This window comes from Malurus melanocephalus, unplaced genomic scaffold, assembly GCF_030028575.1.
Source record: "Malurus melanocephalus ecotype Western Australia unplaced genomic scaffold, MMel_1.1 scaffold_28, whole genome shotgun sequence".
NCBI lineage: Eukaryota > Metazoa > Chordata > Aves > Passeriformes > Maluridae > Malurus > Malurus melanocephalus.
This window is the reverse complement of record NW_026623260.1, coordinates 1,784,438-1,809,442: the sequence shown is the minus strand read 5'-3', so window position 1 is coordinate 1,809,442 and position 25,005 is coordinate 1,784,438. Positions and strand designations below refer to the sequence as shown.

At 39.2% G+C, this 25,005-nt stretch overlaps 1 protein-coding gene across 1 annotated transcript in view; it reads right to left on the bottom strand.

Moving 5' to 3' along the window:
• The window catches only part of EIF2B3 (eukaryotic translation initiation factor 2B subunit gamma), a 95,273-nt gene that overhangs the window by 60,372 nt on the left and 9,896 nt on the right, over positions 1–25,005 (bottom strand). The window contains exons 3-4 of the mRNA XM_057390597.1: positions 17,533–17,692; positions 11,932–12,043 (exon numbers count right to left, since the gene is read on the bottom strand). Of these exons, the coding sequence (XP_057246580.1) occupies positions 11,932–12,043; positions 17,533–17,692 (272 nt within the window). The remainder of the gene's footprint in view (positions 1–11,931; positions 12,044–17,532; positions 17,693–25,005) is intronic.

The following is a 25,005-nucleotide window of genomic DNA, read 5'->3' as shown; positions in this document are numbered from 1 at the left end:
TTCTCCCTACGCATGCTCCACTCAGCAAGCAGGGCTCAACAATTCTGACAAGCAAACTTACACAGAGAAGYCAGATGAGCCTTTGCAAAGACAGGTTCAAGATCTTTCCCTTACATACGTTGCAGTTCTCCTAAACTCTCCCGTGTACATAGCACACAACTGGTGGTGACCTCAAATCACCTTCCCAAAACCCCTGCTCACCCCAAGCCTTTGGATGCTGAGCAGTTCAGTTCAGCTTTCACCTCTTCACCATACAACAACTTTTCAGGCACTGCCCAATGAYAGAAACATTTACCAGCTACATGTCAGCATATCTAGAACTTAGGAAACAGCCATATCCTAAGATACCTAAGACTCTGGATATTTCCACTGAGACATGAATTAACACTCACGGACAATTTTTTTTATTGCCATTGGAAGAGCAGTGAAATCAGCAGAAGATATGCAAGCATATRGCAGGTAGCAGACTGAAGCCTTCCAGAAGTCTTGACTGGAACTTGTGAGTCAYTTCCACTGTGAACACAACATGTTTTCATGCAGAAAAATTAAGAAGTCAAAGCACAGAGTATCAAAGTGAAATGAACTTTTAAATTATTGTGCTGCAGTTTGCAATRATCTATCGCTCATATTCAGTACTTCACACCTTTCTCATATGAACAAGTTCATATGCTTTCATTGATGGTGAATCAATCGGTTGCAATTTCAAAACATAGAAATGAAGGAGCAGGTAAATTGACTCACTTCTTTGCAGCAGGCTACTGAACTGCAAGGTTATTTCAGCTCTGGAGTTGGCATTTCTGCTGTTCAATCAATCAATGGCATTATTGATTTACAGGTTAATAATAACTTTGTTTATGCCCATAACCTTTATGAGGCCACTATTTAGTAGGGCAGTATTACCTTGTTTTATTACCATAACCTGTCATTCAGAAAATATTCACTCTTTCTGTTTGTGGATAAAACTGTCATTAAAAAAGGGTAGAAGCAGATCTAGCTGCCCAAATCAACCTGGAAGYTATTTTACAACAGATTGCTTGCAAAAATAGATGTCATGTTTTTTTAATGTTTAGGAGAAATGAAAGCAGTTAGTCTTTGCAGTGATCAGCTTCTAAAGGGAACCACTTTTCTACTGTGAAAATAAACTATTTAAAGAATTATAAAATATTATACTCTTGTTTGATATTTGTATTCTGCTAGATCCTGAAAGTGCTGACCAAAGCTGTACATATGGGTAACAAAACCACAGTTCACATCACAGTATTTAAAAGCTGCCATCAGGTGGCCAAACTGGAAGCGGAGAGCAGCAAACAAATGCAAGGACTGAAGAAATGTAAACATCACTTTTTTTCCTTTATGCAGAGCAATATGGGCCTGACAAAGCCCAGATGATATTACTGTTTCTGCAGCTGGACTGGCKCYTCCCAAGGAGTCCTTCTGGTACTTCTGCAGGATGCACAAGTCCCGGGGCTGCTCCACCCACCCAGCGGTGTGGCTGCCAGCCTGGAGCACTTGGGGGTCAGCTCAGGAGCATCACCCAGCCCTGCCAGAATCAAGCCAGCATTTGGAAAACAAATTCGTGTGCATGCAAGCAGTCACCTATCTACAAACCCATGCACACCCAAGAAGAGTGGCCTGTTGATGTAAAAGAAAATATATTTCATTTTTCACTGCATGYCCAGTGCCTTTGTACAAAAAAATCCCAAGGAGAATTAGTCCATTGAAAAGGGAATTAGAGACAGTGGAGTAATAAGAATAGCAGTRCATAACAATGTTACACACAACACGCTACACAATAATAAATACTACAGACGTCTGCCACACAGAAATTCAAGTGCTGAAAYTGAAAATCTGGGTTCAAACRTGACCTGTAGYTCATGCTGGAGGTGGTGCTAGATCYRCTGCTTCCTGCAGGTCATTTTAACAAGTACTATTCTGACTCAAAGTGTGGGAAAGCCAACGATTTATACCCCATACTCAGAGCAGCATTTTATGTTGATGTTATTGACATAAATGTTCACAAGCTATGTCCCTGTGAGACAGGAGAGTAACAYTGCATTCATTTTAAAAAGAAAAGAAACTATGAGACACTAATATTAAATGGATTTCTCAAGGCCATAAAGCCAAATGGAGAGGTGAGATCTCTTTGTGTATTAATTACCAGGCACTCTTAATGCAAACAGTTGGTAAGATGCCAATTCATATGAAATTTATCCCTTCCAGCACCAGATCTCCTYGAGAACTCATCCTCTGTAAACACAAAGGTTCCTTATTTTAATTGGTCTCTACAACAAACAGATTAACATTTCTATTTTTTTCAAAGAGAAGCACAAATTAGCAAGAAGTAAGGTCGGACAACTTTTCTGCAAACCCTTTAATTCAATGTTGTCTGTGACAAGATAAGTAATTTTTTAACCCCAGGCATGAGGTTACCCCTATCACATGTGAAGGCCTGGAATCTACATAATATCTCTAGTATTGTGACACTTTTTTCCAAACAAATATCAAGGACATACAAAAACAAAATGTTAAAGTCTGTTTGCTTMCAGTATGCTTCCTTCATATAATAAGGTAAATCAGAAAACACATAGAATCCTGTGTCCTAAAGCTACAATATGATAGGGTACATCTAAAACAAACACATGCAACTTCTTAAATCTGACATAAACCCTATTTTCTCAAAGGGTAAGATATAGAAAAACATACCAGCAAGCACCAATTTGTCTCACTGACCTATCCCCTCAATAGCCAGAGGCTACTTTTAAGTATGCTGACTTAATATAGGAATTTGAATTGTATAAATCAATGTCTCATTAACATTTTGTTTAGCAAGACCGGCGGAAGAAAAACAGAATGTAATCATTTGCTAGCACAGTGGCTCCAGAGGTCTGGGAGTGCGTGCAAGAAGAATAGAGTTGAATGTGGGAAGGATCCATTATTCTTTCAATAGCGTCTGGTGCTGCAAAGTATGTACTTGCATACTTTCCTACTGGAAAAGCTTAAGTCTTCAGTAGCTCCTTGGTCTGGGAAAATGGCAGGCACCCAAATGCTAGCCAAAGGATCTAGGAACAAGATCTACCTGAAGAACARTATTTTTCAAGTGGCCTTAGAAGTGAAAAATGGCCACAAAAAGAAGTCTCATTCCCAAGGGATTTTTTTCCTTGTGTCTGGCTGCTGTTTGTCAGGTGCYGTTCCCCACACACATCCTCAGCACATTCTAATGCAAGAATGGAGAGAGGGCCTCACTGAAAATAATCACACTTGCTGAAAGACCAGCCCTGCATAAATATTCTAACAACAGTACAAACAGAAATCAGACTTCTTGCTCGATACTTTAGTTAAAATTTATGGCACCACTGGCCATGATTCTGTTATTACTATTCTACCTGGCTAAGGCTCAAAGTCACAGAAATGGGAATATCAGAGATATTTTTCAGAAATAATGTAGCTCATGGGGGCGGGGGGGGAACCAACCAAAAAAAAAAAAAATACTTGTTCTACAAATGCTGTGCCAATGCATCAGTGAACAAAGCTATATATTACACATATATGTACACATATATGAACATATGTACCATAGAGATGGGACTGAGAAGTTAAGGACAYGCATAGCCCCTGAAATTATATTTAATGCTACACTTTGGGAATAATAAAGCAAAGGGAGGAAAATAAAATCAAAGGGAATACTAGAAGAGAGTCTCTTGTGCTCTTGCAAATATCACCAGCTGTTGGATGATTTATATGCAAAAAACCTAGAAGCTGAGCTTTAACTTAAATTTTCCTGCTTTCTTACTGGTTTGCTTCCATCGTTCTGAGTTTAATTAAAGTCCATCCGCCAAATTTTTCTGTCTGAAGGACATAAATTATTCCTTTTTTTAAATCTTCCTGTACTGATTGACYCAGATTTTTTAAACTCTTGAGCTTCCACCAACATGGTTATGAATACACACACACATACACACACACTTTTTAGAAGGTTAAAGAATTTCAAGAGGATCAACCCAAGAAATACCAACAGCTGCTGCTGGCCAATATGCAGGTATGCAGGTATATGCAAAATGAGTAAGTGGGCAAGACACAGCATTCTGTATTGCCAGTTCACATGTCAAGATGTAACAGCCACTTCCTCTTCATTCTTAACAGAGTATATAGTATTTRGTGACTGGGGAAGGAAAGTTCTACAAGAAATCTCCAAGAAAAGTGGATAAGCAGTTTTACTGCTTGTAAAAGGAATATCTCATCTTCTCAAGCTAGGGAWATGGTGCAATAAATTTGATGAAGGAAGGATTTAAAGCCAGAGAAAATTAGGATTTCTCAAAGCAGAAACATAGAGAAACATGCTGCCCTTAGGAATAGATCTCTGCTATTCACTTGATCTACTGGAAGAACTCCTGGGGAGCACATCTTAGCAAGAGAAAGGAAAGTTTGCTATGCTCTTCATTTCCTGTGTAATTCCAGAAACTGCCAGCACAATGCTGTTTGGGGAGAACCACACTACAGCTATTCAACAGGGAATTCAGCATTGTATTCTGAATGAATGGAAACATTTTCAAATATATATATTTGTTGCAACTAAAGTAGTTGCAACTTTAAACTAAACCCAACAAGGATGTGAACACACATACACCTTCAATCAGCTAACTGTAAATTCTGATTCTTTCCATTATGACTTTTGCAATATTCTTCACAGTGCGAAGCATGACAATAAATCATCCAGGTTAGAGTTCACAGGAGCCATGAACTAAGTGCAATAAATCAGCACTAAAAATATTGTGCAACTTTAGTTCAACTGATACCAAGTGTAGCTAATTTTAACGGAGMGGTTATCACTTTTGTGTGTCCCTGCAAATTAGTGATTTGGGATCTTGGTGACCAGGATGAAGGAAAGGCTYTCCGAAATCTGGGTTTCTTACAATAAACTAGATGAATAGTTCCTTGCAAAAGTCCCAGGGGTATTCTCTCCTGCCCACTGCAAAAACCTTCTGCTAAGCATGGCAATGTAAAGGACTAAAAATGCACCAGTAACAYAGAACAGTAAGGGAACCACAAACTKTGGCTGGGCTCATGTGCCAGAACTTCATCTCCAAGCAGAATCAGACCTTTTAACTGAAGAGGAACAGTCACATGCCTCATTTCACCCTTACTTTGCTTTAAACTAAGCTGTTTCCTCCCCCCCCATATTCCACATTGGCTGATAAATTCCCCAACGGCGGGTGTTAACTAACTCTGCATTCCAGTCTGCTCTGCGTCATGGAGTTCCACATCCCGCTGATGAGGAACACATGGCGGACATGTGGTAGGGGAGAGCCTGACAGCGCTCACACAAGCAGGGATAACTCCTCTGACCTTTGGCTTTTTTTCTCTCTGTACCATCCCAACTGCACAATGAGGAGTCTGTGCCCCTCTGTTGCGTACTGGTCACTCTGGGATCACTGGACACAAGCTGAAACCCTAACATTTCAMCAGGCAGCTACACTGAATACACATTATGGCTGAAAATGTATGTTGAAAGTAAGCAATTGATTGTTCTGTCTCTGCCCTATGCAAACCATCCAGTGGAACTTTTAGACCATACCAGCTACACCTGGATCGACTGGAGTAAGCATGTCACAAAAAGAACCTGTGATGGCTATGCTTCCTCATAAACTCTGTGAAATAAGATAACTCACAGCCTTGCTAAAAAGTACACAGTGGCAACTGTATTAAGATGTCTTTCTAAAATGAACAGACCATTTATCATCTTTTCAAGACCCAAGCCTGGCTCGGAGTAACAATGAGCTTCCACTTCAGTGTTGTCCAGCCTGAATGACTCACGCAGAGTACTGCATTTACCAAGTCACATGGAYTCAAGGGTGTCCAAGCAATACAGTCATCCCTTCCTCCTTCGAAACCTCTGAAAAGTAAAACCGAATCACAGGCTAAGTGCTGGTCTGAGACCGCAGCAGACAGACAGACAGACAAATGACTAATGACAATCCATGCAACATACATTTACTGCCGATTAGAAACCAAATGCTGAGCCTCAAGCTCTCTGCTTTTAGCCCTGTGTGTACTAGAACACTGGCAAGAATCTTGCAGAAAAATGAAACCCATTGCCAATAAGCCTTTCTATAGGGAGAGTCAATAGAAGCTCCTGCTAATATTCCAGATTCTGAGATTCATGACCTCTTACCTGTACAAGCTGTCAAGACACAGCATGACCTTTCTTTTATAAATAGGACCTGGATATGCTGTACATTCCTTTCAACCTCCTRCCAATGAATGAATAAAATAACATAGCAGCAACAAAATACAATAAAATCCTGTGGAAGCAACAATATTAAAATCAGTAATAGCACTATGTTCTTTAAAATATAAAGTCAATGTCTGACTAACTGCTTTTATACTACATTCACATTTATTATATAAGTGTAACACATAAAAGCACCAAATTAGTTTTCATTATACTTGGCTACATTAATTTTAGAAATAARTAATTTTAAAAATACTCTATTTCTGAAGTTGAAGGCTACACTCATCTCCAACAAATTTACAGAAAAAGCAGAGCAAGTTGTGCAAAGTTTAAATGCATAATAAAAAGGTCAAACTTTCCGAGAAAATGAATGCCTTTTAGTTACAGCAGCTACTTACTCTTAGTGAGCTTAGAAACCAAACAGGCATGCAAAATCTACTCAGGGCATCCTGAGAACATCTACTCCCAACTCATGTCTCAAACAACAACTCATAAGTCAATATCTTTTCCTGAAATGTTCAGCAAAATCCTCATTCTAAAGAAATATGATTGAAGCTACACCAACATTTTAAAAGTGTGGCTATAGTCTGAGAAGTTGGTGTGYAAAAGTCACACTCTTTTATTCAGTAGACTTAGTTCCCCTGTTTTGATTCAGTCAGATTCGCTTGCTTTAGTGGATAAAATAACTTTTTACAGCTTTCTAAATTCCTATTAGTACTGTGAAACCAATTCAGTTCTGGGAAGGGGAACCAGATTCTTTTCTGGCTTGTGCATCTGTAAAAGGATTATTACCTAAATCAACACATACCTAAATCAACAAAATTTCTATTTTTTGATGGAGGAGCCAGAAAGAACCTCATTTATTTTCTGGGTGCTAGTCAGAAAATTTTATTTTTATTTGTGAGAAGAGCAAACCTGGACTAATTGAAAGAGCAGATCTGGATCAGCAGAAAATACATCAGTCTACAGAAGCAATATTTTAGAGAAAATAAGTTATAACCAACAACTTTCTACGGTATTTTTTAAAATATCACCCAAATACAAAGGAAACTTAGTAAGAAAAAAYTGCTAATAGTGAAAAGGCCTGATTTTTCAAAGACAAGACCACCATCAAAGCTAGGATGTGTATTTATTCTGTATACACCTGAGACCAGCAGATTTTTTGCTCCCTGSTCTGTCCTGAACTGCTCCTAAGGATTTTCCTACTGAGTTTCCTACTGATGCATTATTGCATCCCCCAATTCCCCRCCAGTGGGGACAAAGTAAAGAGAACCAAATTATCAAGGCCCTGATGTTTAATCTATCAGAAGTCATGAAGCTATTTTTGACACATGTTGCTTATGGAGTACTCAACTGTATGTCCAGCTGGGCATAAACTCAGGGTGGTGGCCTCCTTCACCAGCATGGCTGGAAGAYATCTGCCCCGATCTAGTTTAGGATGCTTCACACTGTAGAGCATCTGCCTATACCAGTGTCATTCTCAGCTTTTCTACAAGAAATAGATTTTAAAACAAAAAAAGGAACCACCATACGAGCAGCAGAGTGTTTCACAGATGCCAATTTCCCAAGAACAACAGTTTTAGAGAACAGAAACATTAARGAAGTTGCAGTGAGCTTATATATGATCCACTTATTTAAAACAAATTATCAGCAGAAAATAAAAAGACAATATCCCAAGGCAACAGAAAGGAAATCAAGTGTATCAAAGCTATTCCTGAACTCCCATTACCTACCCACTTGGCAATGCTGACTTTTTAAATTATATTACACCATTCATTTTTACTCTCATGATGCAAGGAGAAAAGAAAGAAAAAACTCCCCCACCTTAACCCCTCTTTTTTATTAAAGTATCTTTAGAACAGAACTGCATTGCTACTTCAAGGATACTAATGTTAGTACTATATATATTTATAGATGAGGTATTCCTTTCTGTCTGAAGCACATGAGGTAATAAGTAGCTGGAATTGTCACAGTGATTTATTAACATATTCTCTAGGAGAAGCCTTGCACCTGCATCTGTGCAGACAGAACACCCACGAAGGCTGAACTCACCCCTACACAGCCCACAAGATCTTAAAAGGAAATGCTCCAAATTTAGACCTGCTCCAACAGGTGTCTTTTACTGTTTCACTTTGCATGACCATAAATATCAGAGGTGGAGCAAAAAGCTCCCTGTCCATTGTAATTGTGCTTTGAAAACAAATACCTTTGCCCCCTCCCAAAGCAGAGGCAGCAGCTATGGAATTCTCATCATTTCCTCACTCCTTCATCCTGTCAAGACCCAAGTCAGAGAGATGTCACCAGCAAAACCAGACTCCAGGGATGAGCACATAACTTTATTTTTTTCTCTTCAAAGGGCCCTAAGCTGGCTCTGAAACTTCCCCAAACTGTATTTCTTTCATTCTAGTATCTCATCTTGCAGCTATTTGCCAAAGTGAATGACATGCACAGGCTGTTCATGGCTTTTTATAAGCTCTCATTACCCAAACAGGGAACCATTTCCTTGAAAATGCTTTCCCCAGCAGCATTAGTCTCTCTAGGCACCACCAATAAATTTGTCTTTTGGCCTACCCTGCTCACTCCAAAACGTGCCTGGATAGATGTATTTGATATTGTTTTCCACTTGTTTACTGACAGAGGATGCTACCTGAGGGACTTGTCATCAGGATGATTAACAACACAGGGAAAATAAAATAAAATTTTACCAGCCAACTTGAAAGCTTTGCCAGACTTRCTCTGGCAAGCAAAGGAGCAAAATCCAGACTCCTTTCTGTGGTGTAACAAGGAGATGCAATCCCAAACCCAAAATGGCTATCCACGACTTAMAAAACCACAACACAAATCAAAACAACAAATCTGGAAAAGAAATCCTAACCAAACTGAGAAAGAGAATAACAGGTTACACCATGAGCTTAGAAATCCTGCTAAAAATGTTTCATTCYGTAACACTTCCATTATTACAAATGSCTGAGTCAAGAGCAAATAAATATTTAATACTCAWAAGGTACTCAGGAGAATGTGTTTTCCTCTGTTCCTCCTCACCAGCTGCTCTTTTATGGCAGGAAAGTGAAGAGCATGAAATCCAATGATAGGAAGAAGGCAAAGGTCAGGAAAAAGGTTTTTCTTCRAGGATTTAAATTAGCGTTCTACAGCTTTGCATGTTTTGTCAACACAACTTCCCTCCTGTGATGAGGGGATGCCAAAGGGCCTTTGAACCATTTCTGTATGGGATCTAGATTTTTACCAGTAACAGGATTCCTAGCTTTAAAGAAAACCTCATCTTCCCTCTTCCCATTCCTWTCACCACTCCCTCCCTCTCCCTCCTTCCACTCTGCTCTTAAAAMGAGAGAAAAAAGAAAATAGAAAAAGGATCTGAAGAACAAAACAAGCACTGGAGGAGTTCTAAAGTTCATGYAACAAGACCATAATAGCCCTTCAAAGGGACCATTAAAAGCAAAACAAACAAAAGCAACACCCTCAAGATGTCTATTGTATTTTACAGAGGAACGAATGAGTGTACTGGAAATTCTCCCACCATCTTGCCACAAAGTCTGTTATTTCATCAAAACAAAGTCCAGAGATCAAGAAACAGCTAACATGGCAGCTGAAAGTCAGTCACATCAAGTGATCCATGAAGAAAACGAGATTGGGCTTGCTTTTTTTTTTAAATGCTCTCCTTTCTTTACTATGATGTATTAAAAAAAAGACTTCAAAGATTGTTTCAAGCGTCCCTTTTGTTTCTCACATAAGAAAATCAGGGGTTGAGCAGGTCTAGACAACACAGTGGTTAAAACACCATTAGCTGCCAACTTTGTCTTCCTAGAGCTCCCACAGTTGTTGCTACCCTGGATTTGCCTCAATTGAAATTATTTTATGATTTCCATATATTATTTTGCTTCCCTCAGAGCATCCCAAAGATGGCAGCTGTAGAACAGAGAAAGCACACCAACATTGATAGTTGGCAGTCCCAGATGTCAGAGGCTCATCCAGGTGGGTGCTGGCCCAGTATTTCTGCCTGATGCTTCAAGACATCCTTTTTCTTAAATTCTTTTTGACACTTAGCAGATCTCTTTTTGTTCTTCTAGACTATCCTAGCATCTTTGGGCWTCACTTRGAAAGTGGCTAAGCCTTTACATTTRCTTTCATAGCTGTGTATGTAAGAAAGACTGGGAAACACATAGATTTTTATCCCATCTGTATATCATTAACACTCCATTTACCAAATCCCAAACAGTTATGCTCATGATCTGCTGAAGACAACGTAACAGAACAGGTGCTACCGAGGGCAAAGTTTAGCCTGCAGGATAAAGCCTGATTAATTTAGYTACAGGAATGAGAATCCTCTGGTTAGATGAACCTGTAAAATCAGGGGTCAACTAAGATCACRTATGTTACAGCAATTTCTAAGTCAATATACCACAGCCACCCTCTAGTGCCAGGAGGAAGCCATACAGTAGGTAACACAAACAGTAGATAAAATATTCCTCGCCTAGCCCAAACAGATCTATTAGACTTCATGAGCACAAACCCACAGAATGCATCAGTGACTGATTTCCTATTCTATAGATCTACAGATCTATAGATCTATACTGTGTATGTACCGAAGGCCTGCCTGCTTGGTCCCTGTCATGCCCAAGATATGAAAGCCCAGAAGAGAGCCAGTGGAAACAGGCTGGGACAGGCTCCTTCCATTACAACAGTTAACAGGGCCCAGTCTTGATCACCTTCCTTCTAGGACAATCCTTGAACTTGGGCAGAGGAGGTGTCATCTTTCCATGGGCACAGAGAATCTCCCTCACATCTGGTAGTGGGATGTTCAAGGAAAGACTACACTGAGCKGTGGCCTACTGCACACACCAGAGGCATTTTCACAGCAGAGATTTATCTGAGAGCAGACCCCAGATGTCTGCATCCTTGACTTTAAAGGTCCACATGGATGAATTCCCAGCTCTCAAATGGCTGTTCCACAGGTGTCTCATCTCACAGAAGTGAAAGTCTGACTGTSAGCCTGGAACAGACTACAAAGGTTGGCCTCTCAAGGAGCCAGCACAACTTTGCACAGAGCATGTCAGACAACGTGTGCCTGAGAAAACTAAACTCACTGTACAGGAGAGCATAAAGAACAAGTCATCTGTCCTTCTCCTACTAATGGATATGAATTACACTGTGCAGRAAGCTCAGCTGGTCTGGCATATTTGATAAATTCATCTAAGTCYCCAGTGAAGTTTAATGGTGGATATAGCATGGTTTCTCTAATGAATCTTTTGGGGCCTGGAAAGACAGCTGAAGTTTTGTGCCTTATATGCGTAAGAGGATCATGAAATCCTGAAAGCCTSTCATGGATACACTGCAAGTCCATTTGGGACTCAACCAATCAGACTAGCATTTCATTTACAGACATAGGTCTAACACATCAAAATCTCTGAATCTAAACTGTACCTGACCTATCCCAATATAGGTTTCATTTCAAGAAGAGTTACCATTTCATGCATTCCTCTTCTTTCCCTGGAACTTTTCCCAACAAAGGTATAAGACAAGCCTATCAATTGGTTCTAAAAATAAATAATAAAATACTGCTCCCTAAATATTGCGAAAGCAGCTTTTCCTCTTCCCTTCTCATTCTACTTTGTCTTTAACCACTACTAAACATTTTTTTATTGCATCTCAAGTTCAGTTTCTATTAAAAGGTCTCAGGAGCTTACTTCTGAAGGATGGATCTTTTAATGACAAGTTCTTCATCCAAGTCAGCTTCATTAGCCATGAAGAGCAATCTTTTTCCTGTGTCATCCACTCCAACAAAGTCACGCTGCTCCACTGAAGTAGAAAATCAAACACAATCATTATATAACCCCATTTTAATGCAGGCTGGAAAGACAAATGGGACCACCACCCACCCCCAAAATACAAAATCCGACTATCGCAGCAAATCCATGAATTTAATAAATATTGTGGATAACTTTTTCAACTTCTTTTCAGTTGGAGTAGCTGATATGTATCATGGCAATCAAAACACTGGCCCTGAAAGGTTTTTGCATCCTTTCTATGAAGATGCCAACTACAGGTCCTSACATGCAATACTCCCTCTTGTGCTGCACTTTCCTTTTCTCTTTTTTAATAAACACCCCCTGCTCTTTGAATTAAAACAACAACGAAAGCAAGGCAAGCAGTGAGTTCTTCCAATCCAACTGCTTCTTCCATGTTATAAGTTCCACATTAGAATTAGGTGGTCTGGAGATTAGGTGGTCTGGATTATGATTTCAGTTAAGACATAAGTATTTTGCAACTCATCTATTCCAGATAAATACCAATGCATAAATCACAAACACACATAGAAGTATAGATTCTAAGACTTCTACCATGAATGTTTCTAKGTGGGTTAACTTGGTTTAACTATCTATTTATAAAACTGCCAACCAAGAGAATACCTAACACTCACTCATATTATTGTGGCATTCCCCATCTCTTGCAATCAGTGACTGCACATCATCAGGGACTTTGGCCTACTGAAATGCAAAGCATTTCTTTTTGAACAGTTTTCCACAACATCTGGATACAGTGGTAGCAGCTCATTCTAATTTGCACTCTTTGGTTGAGCCATCACTCTGGTGGCAGCCATATACTGATCTTTACAGACACAGGCTGTAAAAGAAAGCCACGGTACAATTTTAACAAAAATCTTTTTTCTCCCACTAAATACTATTGTTTTGGGCCAAACTGGTGCATATTTGATTTTCTAAGTTCTAAACCTTTAACCACACTGGAGTAACAACATACCCTAGAAGCAGCTAATTCTCTAAGATCTTTTTCAGACAAACTATTTTTAACTTWATTTTCCCCAGTTCAGGCCCATCCCTTGTTTTAGTATTACCTGCTCTTTCACAGTTACCACAATAATAACAAATATTAAAACACAGTCAATATGCAGCTGTTGAAAGTTCTCCTGTGGCAGTCTTTGATCCAAGTGATGAAGCATACCATCTTCAGAAAACCCTCCAACCCTTCTCAGAAATTAATTACACAGCAAAGAAGCACAAAAATCAGCCTGAACATCTAACACTATGAGAAATTAAGTACAATTATGATAAAGCCTACTTGCTGTAAAAAYTCAGAAATATGTCTTGAAAGCAGTGCTAATTCTCTTTCTATGGAGGGCAATGAAGTTTGAGATTAGGGACTAATGAACCCTCACCTCCACCACCCATCTGGGGTCTARACAGGCTGAAAATACAACAGTGACTGACTTTCCTCCATCAAGGTACCAAGCCTTGTATGAAAGTTCAGGTCTTGCCTGTCCATCTCATGGCTGTTCTTACAGTAATATATTACACTGCTAAGCAAAACTCAGTGCAACAGGAAAAAGGGGAAAAAAACCCCAATCTGATGAGAGCAGGACCGGGTACATGACTGACACCAAACYGGTTTCTCTTGCTTGTGTGGGTAGACAAGAAACAAACAGTGAAACCATGAGAGTGCACTGTGGGATTTTTTGTAGTGGATGCCAGGTCAGGYTTTTCCTCATACACTGGCAATAAATATCATTATTTTTGCAAACCAAAAAAGACAAAACTTACATAGTAAAATAAATTATTCAGAGGTACAAGAGTGCTGTTTCAAATCCCACTGGCTTCACTTAGCAAGGAAAAAAATAAATGGAAGAGCAGATAAGTAACTAGTTACAAAATCCCTGCAAGGAAGTATGTTAAATGTTAAAGTGACAGTAACTTCACAAAATCATTTAAACTATAAAAATGAAATGCAGGATGTGTTTTGCCTCCTCACGATAGATACATAAGGACTTGACACTGCTATTGCAATTTATTAATTATCTTACAAATTAGATCCCCATAAATTTTAAGGGCTTTAATGATCTAAAGAAATCATGACATCACAAGAGAATGTTATGCACCTTAGTGACAAAAAGAAATAAATCTCGGTCAGATTTTCTAAAATGCTTTTCAATCAATCAAAATTAATTGACATTTGAGAAAAAGACACCTTTGTTAAAGATTCAGTATCCCCATCCTTTCAATTATATGGAGAGGAATTTCACAYGATGCAGCTTTCAAGACCACCAAGAGGTCTTCTGGCAAACACAGGGAACACCAGTGATGACATGCTTGCTGCTCTCAAGGCAAGAAAAATAAGCAGGAAAGAGTCACTATCCCCATCTTTTCTGCCTTTCTTTATGTACAGAAAGGTTCAGACACTATTTTTCACTCAATCCCTTGCCGGTCATCTTTAAGCACACAGCTCTATTCTGGGTATCTGAATTACTGACACTCTCTGTTTATTTGGGTTTCTACCACTGACTAGCACTTTCATGTTGTGTTTTTTTTTATTGCCACGGCTCTTATTGCTCAATTTAAAAAGCCAATGATATTATTATTGTCAATATATGATCCCCTAAATATAAAAACCAATGAACTTGACCCTGTAATTTGCAGCTGAGTCAAGCATTGGAGGAAACCATCAGTATGAATTTATAGCACTTAACACTGCAATTCATGCTAATTTAAGAACTGTTCTTTATATCACAGTTCTTGAATGTTCAATAATACCCCAAAAGCAACAATTTTGTATCAGATTCCATGACATAYGCAAAATAAAATCTTGTTGATCCTTCTCAAAAAATGAATTGCATTGYGGAAACAGTGAAAAAATAAAGCTGCAAATAAATCTAGTGGCTCATCATAAGTAAGGATCCATTTCCTAATACAAACGCTTGAACAGTACAGTGCAAGTACAAAGAAACCTGTATGTGTCACAATTTAGAGAAGGAGCTGATAGTGCCATCTACAATGAAAAACTGCCTAACATACTCCATGTTAATATCTTGTCTTCAGGTGCTTGTAAGCTTCACCAAGTTTTAACTGTCTGGGATGAAATKTCCCATGCTAGCTGCCTTCCTTAAGAGAAAACTTTAAAAGTGTCAGCAAAAACCATTCAGCTGGTTCTAAGGCTAAGGTAAAAAAAAAGTGTTTAGCATTAGCAGAAATAGTTTGGTGTCCCTTCCCTTGAAAAGCTCTAATCAATCTCTGAAAAACTGCAAGTTCACCTGCTCTCTTCTTCTCTGGCCTTCTAGTTTCACTTCACAATTTTCTGCATATTTTATTCTTAAGGATAGGCTGTTCCAATTCCTCAGCTCCTAGGATCAAATAGCAGGTGCTACCTAAGGTTTTCTGTACCATCAGGTGGTACCAGCAAAGCACATAAACCACGAGGCTGCACAGCCATRCTGTGATGACTTCCAGGGAAAAGAATTTAATCTGTTGTCTTTTTGCAATACATTTTTAACAAGGAAATAAATTTCATAAGCTCACAGGGGTGAGGGAAAAAAAAAAAAAAAAACCACATAAAAACAAGGATTCCACAAGACAGGCTGGAAGGGAGAGAAAGCAGCCCTTGAAACTACTGGAAACTGTGACTGYCTGTTAAAGGACACTTGAACACAGGGACAGGAATCAGAACAGGTGACTATAGGCAGATAAAATGAACCAGATGAAGACAAGAAGTCCGAAACGGAACACAAGATTGAGTAATATATGACAAAGAAAAGCCAGGCTCTTAACAAGGATCCTTGAAGAAGAAAACTAAGGAAAAAGAACAAGAATAGAGGCTGGTGGCAGCAAGAAGCCAGCACAAGAAAAGAAAGAGGGATGAGCTGAGGCAATGCTGACAGCAATAGAGTGCATTTAGTCAAACAGGAATGAAAGCCAGGAGAGTCTGGTGCTCCCTAAAATGTACTTCCTTCCTCCAGAACCTGGAGAACCTGAAATCCCTGTCTTGGCACTCCCCTGCTTYTAACAAATGACTAAAACAAGCATGGTAGGGCTCATGTCTAATCTGAGGCAGCTCACAGGGAACATGTCACTAGTGCTGTCCATGGCAGCTCAAGTAGTGCTTTGGGTGGGAAATCTTAGCATTGAGCCCCACAGCAAAACACCAGGGGTGACAAAACACTTCTACATAATGGAATTTTATTCTTTTCAAGTTTGGCCTTTTACAGATCTGACAAACCACACACAAATTCTAACAAGTCATGTAGGAAGAGTTATGCTACAAAGTTGAGCACACTAAAAACCAAGCAAAATAAGAATGCATGYACACTCTGATGTGTTTATATTTGCAGAATCTTCAGATGATCTTGTTTATCCTCACAGACCTCMTCACCCCCACCCTGTGTGCTCAGAGCTCACATGCTGGGCAGCTCTATGATGTTTAACCACAGACCCATTAGTTTGCARCTCCTGAAGGCTCAACTCCACGCTGTAGCAGTGCTCTTGACAATGTTTTATGTGCCATTAGCACTTAGATTGCCTTTTCAAAAATAGGGGGCTTAGAGCTGTTTGAGAGTCCAAATACCAAATGCTTTCAGCCCTACTAACCTTACGCATTTCTCCACAAAAATCTTCATGCAGAGCCTAAGCAGCTTTCTTTTTAAAACTGGTTTCCTCCACTTTCAGACAATAGTTGGCTTGCATTTCACTCCTCTCTCAAAACAGTTTGAAGCTACACTTTCTTATTTATATTCCAGTAATGCCTCGGAGCTTTAATCAAGGACCAGGACCCACTAAGCTGGCAATAATCAAGGCTCAGCATTTTAACAGATACCACTAAAAGAAAATGAGARGTATGGTGTGGGAACAACTATGTGCTATTTAGTACTTTTAGAATATAAGTAAAACAGGGATAATAGCCCTGCTCTGCCTTACAGCAGTGTTGTGAGAACAGATATTAAATGAAAGATTACAAGGCACTACGATATTATGGTAAGAGGGACAAGATAAGCATCTAATCAAGTCCTTGAAATCAGTGGGAGTTTTGCCTAGCAAAAGGCTCCTGGATGTGATTTCAGAAGAGTTATTCACTTCATACCATGAGAGGAAASAATTTCTAGAAGTGTTTGTTACCACCTAGTGCTGGTCCCTATAGTCACTGTAAAATTCCCAGCTATAACCTGGCTGATGCTGAGTGCTCTTGAAAAACCTAACGGCTTTAATGTTCATATGTAACAAAAATTCAGGGTTTCATCCAAAACTCATTGAAGTCACCTGGAGCTTTTCCCTTACTCTTGTGAGCTTTGGATCAYGGCCTGCAAGATTACATGAGTCTAATATTTAATTCCGAGCTGGAAAAAACCAAGTCACACCCTCACCAGGGAATCTGAGGAAAAATAGGCTACCTGTGCATTTTTTATTTCTTTWGCTCTGGGAGTGATAACTAAACATATCATACATACCAGTGGTTTCTCTATTTATTAGTAATTCTAATTTATTMGTAAGTATGTATTCCTACCTACATACCTGGCTTTTTTTTCCCTTTCTGTCCTGGTACGACATCTGTTGGTTCATGAGTTTTCTTCATCAACATGGAGAGAGTAGCATCATGTGTCCGAAAGAGGTCCACAACTTTATATAAATCAACATCTGTGATCAGATCGCAGCTCAACACCAAGACATCAGTCTGTCAAAGACGGAAAAAAAAACCAACAAACCTTTCAGAGATACAAATTACCACATCTGGACTAGCACCTGASGATCTAAAAACAAACACACACATTAACTTTTTTCTTTTAAATTGTTTTAAAATTTAAAACTAGTAAAATAGCTCCTGGTTTTCACCAGTGCACTTATCTTGAGTTCTGCTGTTACTATTATTTGGTTAATGCTTATCCAGCTCTGGACCATAAAGAATATGTGACCATCCAAATTGTCTACATCTGCTCCCATGGACACAGAAGCCATGGCTTTCAAGACTAATCAGAAATTCTRCAGTATTTTCAACAGCTACTTTTAGTTATATGATGATGTAGGAAAGAAATCTTTCTGAAGAACTCTATTTTAGCTGACTTTGCATCTGGCTACGAACCACTGGAAAAGATATTTAAACTATGTTATTTTATTGGGGAACAAAAAAAGCAAAGACTATCTAGGATGTGATTTACTCGGTAATTGCACTGCGATGGTGGGCTCAGTTTAGAAATACATTTCCTAAAACCAGCAATACTCCATATTAAAAGAAAAAAAAAAGAGGAAGTCAGGTCCTATTTAATAAGAGGCTTGTATTTAATTTTAATATCAAAGGATTCCAAAATTCCTTACAAAGTTTTTAAGAGAACTGCTGCACAGATCACAGGAACATTGTCACATAYTGAGCAAGACACAGCAGCTTCATTAACAGGACACACTATCAATATAATCCAACAAAAAACTCTTACTTGGAAAAAAATCTCTGTATTTCATGTGGGTTGTGGAATACGCTGCCAAAAACCTACAAGTTCAGCAATTATCTTAATTTAAACTAATCCTAACATAATATTTGTGCAGCATGGCCTACAGAAAAGTAACAAATTTCCACTTTTTGTTAATGATCAACCTTCGAAAGGCCTCTCAAGAAGATGGAGTTTCTTTCCTGACAGTTACCATTTTCACTTTCTGTGCTACCAATTCCCAAGTTAAGCCTGCCTGCAATGTGACATGGATGCCTAATTTTGTCTTTTCAGAAGACAGTATTTAGTAAGAAAGGCATCAGATAATATTCAGTAAAAACCTAAGTTAATGCACAGAAGATTGAGCAGTAATTCTGCTCTTACTTTTGAAGACTATCTTGGTTTAAAGCAAACGATTTCAGGACTGACCTCTCATTTCAGAAAAGTTTATTATAGAAAAGCTTGCTTTACAGACTTTAYCTAATACTAGGAGATTCCACATTGTAGTTGAGACTAGATGAAGTCTGGTATTTACATTATTTGACAGGTTCTCCCATAACTGCTAGGCAGTTTCAAGTGTTTACCAATAAAGTGTTGGAATTCATCATGTCACAAACTGTTGGAGCTGTTGATTTGGCCGTGCACAAGGTCAAGCTCTTCARTTTTCATGTGATTCCTCCCCACTTCACTGAGAAACACCTGGCTGCTTTACAGGAAGGAACAATGTGCAGGTTGAGAATTTTATACATTAAAAACCTGACTTGCTTCACTCCTTTTAATATATTTTCAAAATGTGTATTTTATATAACAGTTTTGCCCAGGAAAAGTGTTTTAATTAGCACTTCTCTAAAMTAACCCGACTTCACACATTAGGAAAAAAACCAACAACCCGAACCACTAAAACAAGTTGCCCAGCACTCTGGAGGAGSCCTGCTCCAACATTCCAGGGTGTACAAAGAAAATAAGAAAAAAATTCAGCTTGGTATGGAAGCAAATCTCCTGCTTCCCAAYTGTAAACTGTGAAGAAACACATATTAAATATCCTGGAAAACCTTGCAAAATGTTCAGATATTCTGTTTTTACAAGAGCACAAATGAGTTACAACGTTTACAGAAAAGGCCAAAAGATATTCAAGAGCCATATAAATAGACCAGTACTTTTCAAACTCACTTTGTAGAAGGAAGAGATTGACAGCTTCAAATCTAAATGCATTTACTCCAGCAGTGAAAATAAGAAAAAATAAAATGAGAGAGACTTGACACCCCAACAATCTTATCCTAAGGAATAAGTATGTACATTTGTAAAACAAACCTTGTAATTATTTCACATTTTACTAAATGCTTTAATCTGTCACTAATGCAAAAACCCAACAAGCGTTCCATCGTTCTGACCAGGCTCCTGGGTTTTTTCTTCTCACTATAGGACAAGCTTTTTGCAAAAACTGAATGCAAGACCCCTGAGGAGCATACGGGAACAGAACCACCAAATGTCTGGTTGCCATCTGTTCTACCCATTTACTCTCCCAATATGTAAATAAACGTCAGTGAGCGCAGGGACCAGTGAAACACACAGTTGCTCTGTAAAGCCCACATTTCTGCCTCTCCTCCTGATGAGCAGAGCAGTGGCCTCAGAAGCACGCTGAGAATACACTATGAAAGGCTCTTTTGGGACTTGACAGCCTCCCCTTTGAAACACCACCCCCCTCATAAATAAAGCCCTCACTGTCTAATGGATGCACTTTTTTTTCCAGTGTACAACTCCTGAACGAATAAACTAATGGCTGAATGAAAAAATAAACTATACTAGAACCTTAGCAGAAGTGTGTGTTTTTCTTTACGTTTTCAGGGTGGATGTAGAAGAAAGAAAATAAATGGTAGAGCTTGTGGGCTTTTTACATATATACATGCCAGACAAATGCCACGCACCTTTCCCAATGAGCCACTGATACAAAGAAGAGAAGTATGTACTCACTGCWTGCACTCACGTGCTAACAAGGGGTATGTGAACATACTTGACTTCATGAATTATGCAAACACCTAAGTACACATACATATCTCTTAATGAAATACATGTAACAATGATTACATCAACCCCAAACTATTATACAAACAGATGATAAGAATCAACATGAACTGATYAAAAAAACCCAGCAAGCACACACCTCAAGCAGAACGACTGCAAAGGAAAAAAATGCACACACAAATGCACCCTCAACATACCTTACAACCACAGGCAGGGCAAGAAAAGGGTCTTAACTCAAAGAGGACCATCTAATGGATGGAGTGTGAAACAAATACTTGGAATATCTGGCATTTTCCTGCTCTATCAAACTTGATACATGCGATATTGTCTACTACTTTTATGGCAAAGACAAGCCTTCATCACAGAACAGGGCAGAAGCTGCTGCAGAGAGAAGGTGAAAAGGCCATCAAGCAGAAGAGAACAGCAGATGAGTTTGGGATGAGGAACACAGGAAAACACTGCAGTGTTACTCACATACAGGGACAGCAGCCCTGCCCTGCTGGTAGCAGAGCTCATGTTTTTGTGAGCATCACAAGAGCCACAGAAAAGACAAAGAGAACATGATGCTCYTTGGAAGACCTAACTTGGGCCTTAGCAATCCCTTTTAACCTCAGATTTGCAATTCACTCACTCAAATGAAAACTTTAGACTAGGCTACTGATTAGCGGAGGAAAGTGGGCTTCTGCAGAAATCATTCCCCCTATGATCTGAATTTCAAGAAGATCCTTCTCCATCTCTAATGACTCGGTAAATTATTGGAGCTCTGGGATTTCAGTCCAACCATCCCTGAAGATATAATATTCAGTCAAGTCAAGTATGAAAACATGGCATTAAGGTCCCCAAATCTCAACTCTACCTAACACTGCTAACAGCACTCCACCATCAAATGTTTATGAACTGTGAAATGGTCAGATATGAAATAACTTAAATATTTGATCCGATAAATAAACCATTGTAACATAAAACATGAAGAGATTTATACAAAATAGAGAAAGCAGTAAAGACAAAGCCCTGAAAATCAATATGTCAACAATTATATTAAACGCAGCACAATATGGAAAATATACACAAAAACAAGACCAAAAAGCAGATTGTTTCAAGAACTCAGATCAAGACAACCAATTCAAAAATCGAAAACATGTTTTCARTGGAACTAATTCATACCACAGATCAAAAGATGGATGCAATTATATGGTGTAATATACCAGCATAAATAAAGAGCCTTGGACTTTCTCACACCCTGCATACAAAGGCAATGCTAGAAACCCTTTTATATTCAGCAATTATTGCTGGAGCTGTTATGATCAAACAGGAGATGTCAAGGTTACCACAGATAGCTGGCAGCAAATTATGAATTTTTAGTGGTATTCACTATGCTTTTTTATCAAGTATAGACAAGGGCAGGACCTCATAGCCTAAACTGCTGATGGCCCCAAAAACAGCAGACTAGAAAATGAGAAAACATGTGTTGCAAGGAAACTGTAATATGAACAAAATCAGCCTCAAGAGAAAGAGGAAAACAAATGTCAGACTGCATTATAAACAGAAAAGAAGCAAAACATCCACAAGCAGTAGAACCAGCTTCTAACAGAACAGAAAACAGACAAAACATTCAAGTTAAATGCTAAAAGTTTCCAATTGCAAAGTATGATAGCTGACACTTTGACAGGAAAAGAAAGAAAATCGAGAGATTAGATATACTTAACCTAAGTTAACACATGCACAAACAGACAATTTTGCATCACTTCCTGCGGTGTCACCAAACAACAGAGGAGAGAAAGAGGAACAAGTTATAATTATTGCTGGAATTAAGAATGAGCTTTATACACAATAGCCTGGAACTTCACCCACATGTTGCATTAACAGTGGGGTTTGTGTGTAGTGCTTTTTATTATTCTAAAGAGTAGAAAGAGAAAAAAAACAGTTTGGCTGTGGGCAAGCATTTTGATTGCTTGTTAGCATTCTCCAGGCAAAGTCAAAGATACCTCCCAGCAATTGCATTACTCACCACTCTTCAGATCAGAAACTTACATCCAAGGCTTTAGAGAATCCCTTTTTATCTCAGTCTCCATTAAGAGTCCTCCAATTTCCACACCTGTGACCTCTTTGAAGCTCTATGGCTGTTGCTGTAACTGGAGCAGGGAACCTCATTTATTTTTTGATGTCTGTAAGATCTTGTTAACTACCAACTGAAATGGCYGCCTTTGGCTGGGAATTCCCACTCTGCTTTTGTAATGTCCTTGATGGCAAGATTCAGAAGATCATGATTTAGTACTTTGCTACCAGACACAAAGCATTTACCTACTCTGCTCTCACCTTGAAGCAGGAAGTTTGCCATAGACCAGAACCTTCATAACTCTTCTGAGGACAGAGGACAAGTGGAAGCACAGAATGTCCCTCAATCAGAAACCCAGCAGCAACCTCTGCTCATTACAGGATGGAAGAGTTATTTGTTTTTTGAAGATGTGTGCAATGTGAAAGAAGCTTCTTGGAGGCTACTTTTTTTCTTTTTTGGAAAAAAAAAAAAAAGAAAACAGAGAAGTCTAATGTGGGAGCCAAGAGAGTCTCTTGTAATTTCTTGGATGGCCCTAAATTCATCAGGTGAGGATATCTTAAGGCAATGTGRATGCCTTCACATATGTAACCTGTCAGCATCACTGTTTATCTTCTCAAAGAAAGCTGGAAGAAAGATGCCAGAAGCTGGGGAGGAGACTTAACCCCAGTCCCATCATATGGCTCATCCTATSTGCTGTATCAGATGGGATCATACAATGAAAACACCATTTTAGGTTATCTTTGCATCTCATGAGCTACCATCCAAAATCAATATTTTTTAATTTACATACATATAAGCTAGGAACAGGAAAGATATGCAAGCCTAGAAGGCATCCTGTCTCCTCCCAGRAGGAAGTCTTGTTACCTATGCTCAAACTGACATGTGGGGTGGAAAAGGGTAATTTACAGTTCTCAGCAACCAAACCCAAAAGTTTAGAGATGAASAGAAGTTCATAAGCTTATTAAGGATGTTTTCAAAACAGGACATTGCTATAATGAGACTTACTGAATTACAAAACTTCTGGCCTGGAACATGACCTTTGCAATCCACCTTTTCCTCTGGTTTCAACTAATTCAATTTTGTCCTACTTATACATTACTCCAAAACTAATTTTCCCAGCTTCTTCCTCTACCCACATCACCCTTCTTCACTGGTTCTATCTTCTACCACATCAAGCACAAGCTGTTTACCTTCCTTTTAACAGCCTTTATCCCTTCCACTTGTCATGCACTTAGCACATCTATCTCACATCAATACAGGATGACAGCTCTAGTACCTATTTGTATCTTCTAATGGGTGTAGCTTTAGCCTCCGCTGGTTTTTTAAATAAATCTGCTACCCTTACGCTTACAGAACACTGACAACTGTCATGCTATCATGATCCTACCTTGGTAGGTTTTCTCACTTGTCTGAGATCAGGATCATCTCCTGGGTTTATGTCCTGATCCTGAGTATGCCATAAAGGAGAACGCTTTTCCCATCTAAAGGCATCCCTAAGTGTGTACCGTGCCTGCTAAAGCTCAGGACAGCACCCCAGAACCCAGACCCCAAATTTGCCAGTTCATGGAGGGCAAGCCTGGCAAGGTAAATTCTCTCCTGGCTCAATGCAGTGCACAGACAGATCCCTTCTCCACAGGCAGAACTCCAGAAACAAATGGCGCTCTCCTCGTCACTCCTATTCCTGGAAGGCAGGTTTCCAGAACTACCTGGACGGCAGCACTACCAGACCTGCTGTGCAGCTGATCTTGGACTCTGCCTCACATGAACAGAAAGGAGAACGCAGCACTTGGGCTCCAACCTCAACAGCAGCAGCGCAGCAGGAATTGCTGCCAAAGCCCAGAGCTCAAACCCAGGCTTAACACTTAATGTAAGCAGAGCCTTAGGCAGTCAGGTGCTGCAGTCATACACACAATAGTAATAAAAAGTAGTCCTAATGGAGCTCAACTGGCTCAACTTATTGAAGGGAAAGAAGGCCTTTGCCCACAGCCAGCAATCACATCGACTGCAGATCTCTCAGCAGCGCAACAAAAAGCAGGAAGGACTGGATTCCGGGGCTAGGAACYAGTTATCAGCACAGGAATAAAATGCAAAGTGGTTTAAGAGGCAGAATAAGCATAACCTGGAATAAAATATCAAAGTATGTCATAGACAATTCATAAATTCTAGTAGATGAGCAAAGCCTTGCCATATTTCAGAAACACTTTCACTAAATCAYCCTAAGGTTCGGGACTAACAGCCCCAACTAGTGGGTGCAAACTCCCGTAACGACTAGAGAATCATAATGATTCCTTGCGGTCTCAAACCAGACTGTAAATAAAAACCAAAACATACAGCATGTGTGCTCAGGAATCATTCTGCCATCCTGCAGCTAGTATCAGTACAATCTTAAACTAAAAAAACTCTTTCCAAGGTCAAAACAAGTTATTAAATAACACCCAGTTTCAACTCAAAAAGAAGAAAGAAAACCTAAATTCTAATGTAATCTGCGAA